This window comes from Phascolarctos cinereus, unplaced genomic scaffold (genome assembly GCF_003287225.1).
Source record: "Phascolarctos cinereus isolate Bilbo 61053 unplaced genomic scaffold, phaCin_HiC Scaffold_2;HRSCAF=192, whole genome shotgun sequence".
NCBI classification, from domain to species: domain Eukaryota; kingdom Metazoa; phylum Chordata; class Mammalia; order Diprotodontia; family Phascolarctidae; genus Phascolarctos; species Phascolarctos cinereus.
In genome coordinates this window covers 255,425,894-255,436,611 of record NW_027555625.1, presented here as the reverse complement: position 1 = coordinate 255,436,611, position 10,718 = coordinate 255,425,894, and the positions used below count along the sequence as shown (strand labels likewise).

General features: G+C 45.4%; 1 protein-coding gene across 1 annotated transcript; it reads left to right on the top strand.

The window, feature by feature from the left end:
- The first annotated feature begins 663 nt into the window (after positions 1–663).
- On the top strand, positions 664–7,761 carry LCN12 (lipocalin 12). Its single transcript, XM_020981826.2, has 7 exons — positions 664–889; positions 3,521–3,657; positions 4,554–4,633; positions 5,101–5,217; positions 6,374–6,475; positions 6,870–6,900; positions 7,528–7,761. The coding sequence occupies exons 1-6, from the start codon at positions 683–685 to the stop codon at positions 6,893–6,895; spliced, it is 669 nt and encodes a 222-aa protein (XP_020837485.1). The 5' UTR covers positions 664–682; the 3' UTR covers positions 6,896–6,900; positions 7,528–7,761.
- Positions 7,762–10,718: the final 2,957 nt, after the last annotated feature.

The window sequence follows — 10,718 nt, the reverse complement described above, 5'->3', positions numbered from 1 at the left end:
ACAGGAAAAGGAAATAGGAGGAAAGTCTCTCTAGACCCCAGATGGTAGCTTTGCCTTAAGCCCTGATGATCCTCTGTTTGCTGTGCTCCCTGCCTGGCCCTGGAAAGGGGAACATTCGTGGCCCAGCTGTGTTGTGCATCTGGGAATGAGAGTTCTCTTATCTTACCCGGAGGTGTGCTGTCAGCTAGACAGACCCGGCCATGAATGCCAAGTCCTTTCTTTCCTCCTTCCCGCTCTACCTGTTCTGTTCTGAATAGACCTCTCTGTTCAGTTGAGTTTCGGTCCTGTGAGGCCCCCTTGCCCCTGACAGAATGTGATCTTTAAGTACCCAGCAGCCTGGATTTGGTGAAGGGTGAGGGAAGGAGAAGAAGCTGGGGAAGGGCTGGTCTTGGAAGAATTGTGGAGGGGCAGAGCAGTGGGATGTTGTCCCATCTCCCTCTACAGCCCTTTTCCTACTCCCCAACCCCCACCTGCCTAAGTCCTCCCCCTTTCCCTCTCCATCTTGTGTAATTCCTGACTGGAGAAATGGGGCAAAGTATTGCCAAGTCTTCCTGTATGAAGTCTCCAAGATTGCCCAACCCTTCCTGAATTTGGCAAACAATTAATCAACATCCTCCCTAGGGTGGCTGGATGCCAAATTGGGCCCATATATAGGGGTCCTCGAGCCAGTTCTCTTACTCCAATGCTGCCTTCCTTCCTTGTTGAGCTCATCCCCCATCACCTGCCCACCATCAGTCCAACCCACCTCGGAAAAAGGATGGCTGTGAGTCTCTTATGGATGGGGCTTGCCCTGCTTGGAATATTGCAGGCCCAGGCCCAGCCCAGGCCCCAGATTCCTGCCCCAGACCTGTCCAGAGTCCCTCTGCAGGCTAACTTCCTACCAAAGGAGGTGAGTAGAGCCCTATAATGGAATCTGAAGTGAGTTAGAAGCAAGGAGTGTCAGATTCCTGGGAAGGGCTTATGAAGGGGAGAGCAGAGAGAGAGGAAAGGAGACAGACACCCACATAGCAGAAGGCAGTGGGATATAGCTGAAAGAACACTGACCTCTGAGCTAGATCATCTGGTTTCTAGTCTTAATATTGTCTCTTAACAGTAGAGAGAGTGTCTCTGCTCTCAGGAAGCTCCTAGTCTGATGAGGGAGAGCTCCCTTAGCCATAGAGTCTCTGGTCTGATAGGAGAAACAGTCAGAGACTTTGGGGAGCCCGCCCCCACTTCTGAGAACTCATTTTTTGTAATACCTAGAATGTTTAGACTCAGCCATAAATATTTGCTGAATAAGTGAAATTGGGCACCATGAAATACCAATAGGTAATGTCTAGTCAACATTGCCAAGCAATGACTTGTGCAAAGTCCTATACTTAGCGCTCTGTGGGAGATAAAGTACTGGTCCCTGTCCCCCAAACCTTCAGTGGCTCCCTATTGTCTACCAAGTGAAGTCTGGGTTCCTCAGCCAGGCATCCAAGACTCTGTACAACCCAACACCATCCTACCTTTCCAGTTTTATTTCTCATAATTCTTGTATTACCTAATTCATAGGGTTGTTCTGAGGATCAAGAGAAGTATACCTTGCAAACCTTAAAACACTGTGTGTCACAGAATGTTGTTATTATTTTTGTTACCAGAAACAGCAGCAGCAGCATTGAGAGGTAGTATGGCCTAATGGATAGATAGCTGTCCTCAGAGCCACAAAGATCTGGGTTCACATCTTGCCTCCGATCCATGCTGGCTGTGTGACCCTGGGCAAGTCCACTTAATCCCTTGGCACTCAGTAACTCACTAAGGCTCTAAGTTGTAGAGAAGGTACCACCCTTCAAGTAAATGTCTTCGTCCAGGAGTCCCTTATATTAATGAAAGTACAGGTCCAATCCCTATCATTGTTATTATTATTATTAGGATTCCTGTGTAAATATTCAATATTCCAGCAAAAATGGGCAATTTTCTACACTGTAAATATCAATTGTGCTCACTTGACTCTACACATGTTTGCTTAGTCTATTTCCTAGTCCTAATCCTTTTTCTTTTCAGCTGCTGAATTCCTATCCCTGATCTAAAGCCTAACTCCAATGCCACACCCACCAGGAAACCTTCCTTGATCTCCAGAGATGGCAATGATATTCCCCAACGCTGTCCCCTAGAACTCATAGAGCACTTTGGTTTATAATTCTCTAATGCACTTATCATGTAATGTTATGATTCATAGTTACCTATGGTGTCATCGCCAGGGTGGGGACCCTTTCTTATCTAACCTTTATATTTTCCCAGCACCTCCCCCGGTGCTCAACACATAAAATGTGTTAGATCAATATTTGTTGTTTTGTATTGCCCTCGAGGAGTCCATGTCTAGCCAAACGGATAAGAGATGCGTAGAAAGAGTAGGTAGAATGTATTAAATAGCAGATAGAATATATTAAAAAGGATAATAAAAGGACAAGGAGGGGAAGGGAATAAACATTTATATAGTGCCTACTAGATGCCAGGCACTGTGCTAAGTGCTTTTTACAAATAATATCTCATTTGATTCTTACAACAATTCTGTGAAGGTATTGTTATCATCCCCATTTTAGAGCTGAAGAAATTGAGGCAGATAGAGATTAAGTGACTTGCCCAGGGTCACAGCTGGTTGGTATCTGAAGGCAGATTTGAACTCAGGTCTTCCTGACTCCAGGCCCATTACTCTATCCACTTCACCTCCTAGTTGTCTCATGCAAGGAAAGTACTAAGGTAATTTAGAAGAGAAAACTGCTATCCAGCTACTGATTCTGTCCTCATGAGAGTTCATTATTTGTTGTTACTGTTCAGTTGTTTTCCAGTCATGTTCGACTCTTTTGGACTCCATTTGGTGTTTTCTTGGCAAAGATACTGGAGTGGTTTGCTATTTCCTTCTCCAGCTCATTTTACAGATGAGGAAACTGAGGTAAACAGGGTTAAGTGACTTTCTCAGGGTCACACAGCTGGTAAGTGTCTGAGGCCATTACTTATCTGCCTAGTCACATCACCAACAGTGTCACCTCTCCTAGAAACCCTGCCCTGAGGAACTCTCCTAGATCTCTCATAGAGTGGCACGCATGTGAGAATCTATATTAAGCAGCCACTATCCTACTTTTGGGACATCTAAAAAAAGTTAAAAATAGTCCCTCCTCTCAAGGAGCTCACATTCTAATTTATAACGTATAAATAACTAGTTATATATAAGAGATATGACAAGTAAATGAAAGGTAATCACAAAGGTGGGGGTGGGGGAGTGGAAAGGCCCATAGAAGGGATTTAGCTTTGAAGAAAGTCAGGGAAACCAACAGGTAGACCTGAGGAGGAAGAGCACTCCAGGCATGGAGAAAGGACATAGAGAATTTTCAGGGCTAAGCTATGTTCTCCCTTCGAAATTCTCCTGGTTCTAAGGTCAGAGGGAAAGAGAAGGGTAGTCAAGTCCAAGATTATGGAGAGATGAAGGCTAAGTACTCTGCCTCCATTCCACCCTGTGCCCTCCCACCCACCAACACCCAGTCATCAATCCTTCCTACAGTTTGAAGGGACATGGTACGTCGTTGGCTTGGCAGGGAATGCCTTCACAAGAGCAGAACAGGAACAATTTAAGATGTATACCACAACCTACAACCTACAAGAAGACAATAGCTATAGGGTCACCTCCAACTTGCTCAGGTAAGATGGGGGCATGGCAATCGATGTTGGCAAGCGACAGCTTTGTAATCAGTCCCCTCACTGTCCTTAACATTTTGAAGAGAGAGAAGATGGAGAATCTCAGTCCATAAGTGTTGAGGAGACATACAAGGTAAAGGAAAGAAGCAGATTGGGATGGGACTAAAAGAGAGAAGTTTCAATGGAGGAAATGAGCTTGAAGGTGGGGGAAGGGAGAAACAAGAGAATGATAAGGGTATTTCAGGTGCCCCTGGGGGAGTATTTTTCTGAATCTCAATCTTACAGTTTCACAATGACAAAAATACTTTGCACACAAGTCAATAATATTTTCCATCCACATTAAAAGGATATTTGCCCTTGTGGGCTGTTGAAGTTTCCTCAAACAGGAAGGGGGCACCTATGTTGAGGAAACGGTTTTCAGGGTGAGGAACTTGTACCCCTTCTTATAAAGTCTTAGAAGGAAAGATCAAGACATGTCTTTTAGGTAGCATGGGACTTATTAAGGAAAGTGATGGTTCTGAGATTAAAATAAGGAAGCTTAAAAGCCCTTAGACTTCCCTCTGGGGAGTTTTTCTTGGGTGGAACCCCAGAACCCTAGGGAGAAAACTAGCCCAAATAACCATTCTTTTCTCAAAGGGACCTGAGAAGTTTCAGAGTTCAGAGGGGGAGAAGGGCAGAGGCAGGGTAGGGGTCACAAAGGAGCCCAGCAGAGGTACCAAAGCTTCTTCCTCCAGCTCCAGGATCTATTTTCCCCATCCCAGGGCCCAGGTGGTCCCCTAAATGTGATCCAAGTTATGGGTGGAGGAGGTTCTGAGAATAGGCACAATTGGTAGGTCCAGGACCTGGAGACCCAGGTTATATGTGGCACTATTATTCATTCATTCATCCTTTCCTCTCAGGGGTAATCGATGTGACAAATTTGTGAGGACTTTTGTTCCAGGGGGTCAGCCGGGTCAGTTCACCTTGGCCAACATTGCAGGTGAGCATGGGTTCCCCTGAGTCAAGTGGGGGTTACTCAAGTGGGAGGGTCCAAAGGACAGGCATTGGGAGCCTTCAAAAATGGGATGTGGCGCAGTGGATAGAGCACTGGCCTTGAAGTCAGGAGGACCTGGGTTCAAATGCAGCCTCAGACCAAACACTTGACACTTACTAGCTGTGTGACCCTGAGCAAGTCACTTAACCCCAATTGCCAAAAAACAAAACAAAACAAAACCAAAAATGGGATGTGGACCTGCCTAGACAAGGTGGTGAGGTGCCATGTCAGCAAACAAGGGCAGGGATGATATCTCCAGCATCACATCCTGACCTCTTGGAAGTGGGATAGATTAAAGGGCCAGCTTCTCCTTTGCGGGATATGGCAGAGGCAGTGGGTGGACTTTCTTTGAGTGAGAAGTTTCTGACTTTCTCATTTCTTTCTCCTACCTCACATCCCACTCCCATGGATAGGCCATGGATTGCAGGATTATACAGTGAAAGTGATGAGAACCAACTATAATGAATTTGCTATGGTATACTTTAAGAAGAGGGTGGATAACATTGACTACTTCAAGATGACTCTGTACGGTGAGTACTCAGTCTGTCCACTTCCCCTGTGGTTGGAATCCCAGGGCCTTCTGCCTAAATTCCCAAAGGACTCCTGGCTGGCTGGAAACAAAAGATGAAGAAATTCCTGAGCCCCAGCCACTGAGCCCTCATCCTTAGCACAGAATGATGATCCAAAAAGGTCTTAGAAGAATTGAAGGATGAGCCAAACATGAGATGAAATGTATGGGATAAGTGTCAGCCATAAGCATGGTTGACAACAAACAGTTTGTGTGAAAAAGATCTTGCAGCTTTTAGTTGATGGCAAACTCTGTATGAGCTAACAGGGTAATATATGCAGCCAAAAAAGTTAATCCAAATCTTAGGCTGCATTAACAGAAGTATTGTGTGCAGAACAAGGGAGGTAATAGTCCCATGGTGCCCTGCACTGATCACACCACGTCTGCAATGTTATGTTCCATTTACATGGAAAGGAGGTCAACCAGGATGCTGATGAGGGGCAGGTCAGAGGACTCCAAGTCACGTGATAAGATTGTTTATCCTGGAATAGAGAAGAATGAGAGGGGATGTGATCATTATCTTCAAATACCTGCAGAGTTTTCATGTGGAAGAGAGATTAGATTTGCTCCATTCAGCACCAGAGGGCACCCAAAGTGTAAATAGGATAACAAAATTTTCAGTTCATTCTAAAGGGGTCTTTCCTACCAGTTAGAGATGGCCAAAACTTCAGGGGACTGACTTGGTAAGCAGTAAGTCACTGAAGATATTCCAAGAGCTGGATACCTACTTGTCCCAGATGTCTATAAGGAGGGGTTCCTACTTCAGGTAAAGGTTACACTAAGGAGATCTCTAAGTCTCTTCCAAACTGAAGAATTTTTCATGTTACTGAGCTGCCCCTCTCCCCACAGCCCCAACCCTGAGTGCTAGCCCCAAATTTCTGGTTACTAGAGTTCTCTGGCGCCCTAGGACCCCTAGATCTGGCTCTTCTCCCTTGGCACTGAGAGCTCTGCTTTCATCCCTGGGGATATTTCATCGAGATTTTCCAGGCAGGGCTTAGCCAGAACTCCAGGTAACCGCACTCTCTGGAATGAGTGTCAGAAGAGAGGGACAGGTACAGAAAATAAGTCCCTAGGATGAAGACTCAGGGACCAAAACTTGGTTTCACTCCTGACTGTAGGGAGAAGTGAGGAGCTGAGACCCGAACTGAAAGAAAACTTCATAAACCTAGTCAAGTCTTTGGGACTCACTGATAACAACATTCTCTTCCCATCAAAAGTCGGTAAGAAAAAAAAATTAAAATTAAAGAAAAGGAAAGAAGGAAAGAAAGATTTTTAAAAGGGGGCATAGTAGAAGGGCAAAGAGAAATGCCAGCCCATAGCCTGGTTGTTAGCTGGGATAAGCTGCCATTCCGTCTAGGACTCCTTCCCCCTGCACAAAAGGCTGAACGATTGTTACAAGATGTAGTTTACAGCCCTTTTTAACACCTCTGTTCCTGCCCTTACAGAAGGCTTCTGCTTCCTCCCCTTTCCTTTTCCCTTTCCACCCACGCTCTGGGTCAGATAGGGCAAAGGGTAGAGGGGAGACATCTTTGTGAGTCCCCACTTCTCCCCTCCTTCCCCCCACCCCCGCCCTGTGCTTCCACCACTGACCTATTTTATTTCTGCTCCCAACAGAAAAATGCATTCATGTGAAGGCCTGAAAGAGGTGTGAGTATGAGCCAACTCAGGGACTTACGGGAACTATGTAAGGGAGGGAGCTTCCTGAGTATAAAGGCCATTTTTTCCTGCTTCTCTCATGGGAGCTATTATACATAGTTTCCTGACTCCCAGGAAGGAAGGGAGCAAAGTGACAATATCTCTGCAATTTCAAAGCACTTCCCATTCTCTGTCTCTATCTCTCTTTAGTTTGATTTCTACTTTTCTTTCTGTCTCTCTCATTCTCCATTTCCTCATATCTGTGTCTGATTCCCACATTCTCTCTCTCCCTTTTCTGTCTTTTTGTTTCTCTCTCCTCATTTTCTGTCTTCTCTATCTCTTTGTTTTTGTCTCCTTCTCCATCTTTCTATCTTTTCTGCCTCTTTTTGTCCCTGTCTCTACCTCTCCTCATTGTGTGTCTTTATAGCTCTCTCCCCATTCTCCATCCATTCTTCCCTTCTCCTGTCTCCTTCTCTCCCATTGCCCTTTTCTCTCCTTTCCTCTTCTCTTCTCCCTCTCAATCTCTGTCTCTCCATTCTCTGTCTCTGTTTCACTCTATCTGTCTGTCTCTACTCTGGCCCTCCATATTTCTATCCCTTTGTCTGTCCAGGTGATCTATGTACCACATTTCCCACAGGTCCAAGTTCTGAAAAGACTTCACCTTCCCAATCTTGATCTTCTGACATTCTGAGATCCACAGTCCCAGCCCCCACCCAACCCCCATGGTGGAACCTCTACCTTAATCATCTATCAACAAACAACTGGAGGCACCTCTTCTTCCAGCCTCTGACTGATTCCACAACCTGAGATTCCCCTCATCGATTCCCCCTTTCAGTTGATAGTGATGAAAGAATAAACAGAGTGTCAAGTACCAATGAGTCTGTTTTCATGACCTTTGGGTCAGCTGAGTAGGGAAAGGCAGGTGGCAGCAGAAGGAAGGGAACACTGTGGTCATATGTCCCAGGGCAGGCCCATACAGTCTCTAGCTCACCAGTCAAGTTAAGGGATCGAAGAATTTCCATATGGAAGGTACCATAGAGATCATCTAGTCCAACCCTCTCATTTTACAGATGAGGAAACTGAGTCCTGGAGAAGAGAAGTGGTTTGTTCAAAGTCACACAGGGAATAAGTACCAGAGACAGTCCTTTTTCCCTTCTGCCACACAGATCCCATGGGTGGGGTTTTACAAGCTTCATTTCATTTTTAGAAGGGTGAGCAGATGGGCCAAGAAGTTGTTTCTTCTCTACCCTAAAGATGCCAGTTTAGAGCAACCTTGTTTCAGTTGACATTCAGACAGGAAGAACCCACACTTAGATGAGGGCAGAATGGATCCATTAAGGCCAGGCATGAATGGAGAGTGATACAAATCTTTTAATTAGATAGGTGGACTGATAGATGGGTAAAGATTTACAGTTTCCAGTCAGAGAGGATATGTCTAAATTCATTGTGTGGATTGTGGGTAGAGGAAGGCAGTGACACAAGAGTGGGGTGACCCAGAGAAGCGGTCAGCACTCTTTTGATCAATCAAGCTATTCCTATGATGAGCAGGACACTGAATGTTCCTTCCTTCTCTGAGACTGAGAAAGAGTCACACAACATTGGAGCAGAGTGCTGGAAGTGTAGTCATGAAACCTGGATTTGAACCTAGCTCTTTTCTTCTTGCTTCTATCTGTGTGACTTTGGGGAAGTCACTTAATTTCTCTGGGCCTCAGTTTCTTTATCTTCAAAATGAAAGAATTGGACTAGAAGACCACTGAGATTCTTTTGATCTCTCAACCCACAAACCTGAAACTGCTCATTTAAAAACTCAATTTCACCCAGCTCAGCCTGAAGATTAAGCTTTGAAGGAATTATAGCTTAATCAGTTAACAAATACCAAGTACCAACCATGTCCCTATCCACACAGATGCCTAGATTTAAAGTTAGAAGGATCTTTAGAGACCATCATTGTACAACCCCTCATTTTACAAATAAAGAAGTATGTGGGTAAACTCAAGGTCGGCTGATAAGTAGAAAAACTGAGATTTAAAATTATCCTCCGGCTACAAATGCAACAGCCTTTGCACTGCTCTGGGGGAGGCTCCTAGTTATTAAGGGAACCCGCCCCCCCAAGCTGCAGAATTTTCTTTTATCCAGGTGTGCTGCCAGAAGGATGGCTGATGTGGCCACAACTTAGAGAACTCGGGGATGTCTTTTGTGCCCCTCAAAGCAAATTAAAAGGACCCAGTCCTGATATGCAGGGATAAATGCAGACTTAGGGCTCAAAACCAAGATTCCCAAGGAAAGGTGGGTCTCAGCTGTTAACTGTTTACTACAAAGACCAACACCAAAGACCCCTCCTCTCTCAGCTCCACAACCTCTGTCCTAGGGACCTGCCACACAGATGTCTTAATAACCTAGAAAGTGATGTGTTCATCATGACCACCACCTTGCCCCCAAGAGGGTTTGGGCCTAAAGAACAAGAGAAGGGCTAGAATAGAACCTCAGTTTTCTAAGGTTGGCTCTAGACTGGAACCTAGGAAGGAATTGGCGCCCGGGTCTTCTCCTCCCAATAAATGGACCCTTTGGTATAAGGGTGTTATTGTTATTCAGTAATGTCTGACTCTTTCACCCCTTTTTTAAGTTTTCTAGGCAAAGACACTGGAGTGGTTCGCCATTTCCTTCTCCACTGGATGAAGGCAAACAAGTTAAGTGACTTACCCAGGGTCACACAGCTAGTGAGTGTCTGAGGTTGGATTTGAAATCAGATATTCCTGACTGCAGGCCCAGCCCTTTATCCACTGAGCCACTAGCTACCTCCAACAATAAGGGTGTGGTGGACAGCAGCAGCAGGGGCTTATTAGAGGATCAGATGAAGGAAGAGCCTGAGACACTTTGTTCCTTGGCCTCTAGGGCAAGGTCAAGGCGGGAGCTAGAGCCTACCCCACCCATACACACAATCAGTTTTAGCTACATTGGCTGGGCTGGATTTTGACCCCTGGAGCAGTAAATACCAATAGACCCAGGGTGGAGTTTCTTTGCTTTGGCCTAGAGGCAGCACATTCCCGGTTTCAACATCTGGGCCTGCTGAGCCCCGTGGGACCCAAACTCATAAACAAATTGAGGGATTAGGAAGTCTTCCGGTCTCTGGTACTGGTTGGTTGGGGGGGTGGGGGTAGTGGGATGTTAGGTCACCACCACCAGAACTGCCAGATTTAGTTTAGGAAAGAAATGCCCTAAATCTATAGGACTGGACTTATAGGGCTAAACCTATTAAGTGATAGATGGAAAATATCTCCTCCCTTCCCTTACCCCCACCCCCTTTCATACCTTGAAGCCTGAAGATGGACCTAGAATTTGCATAGGGCCAACTTTTCCTTTGGAGAAGAGGTTTCAGTCTTAGAGAAGATTCATATCCCAAAAAGACGCTGAGTTCCGGTTTTTTTTTTCAGGACTTTCTAAGCCCCATAGCACTGACATCTTCAGGCTTGTCTATGGATTCTGGAATCATAGATTTAGAGCTGGACCTTAGAGATCATTTAGTCCAGAGGTAGGGAAGCTGCAGCCTTGAGCCCACATGTGGCCTTCTAGATCCTTAAGTTTGGCCTTTTGACTAAATCCGAATTTTACACGAACTGCATTCTATAAAATTTGGATAGAGTCAACAGGCTACACTTAAGGATCTAGAAAACCCCATGTGGCCTGAAGGCTGCGGGTTCCCCACCCCAATCTAGTCCAAGAGTTCTTAACCTGAGAAGGAAAAAATAAGGATTTCTTAAGTGCCTGCTGTGTGCCAGGCACTATGCTAAGCACTTTACAAATATTATCTCATCTGATCCTAACAACAAC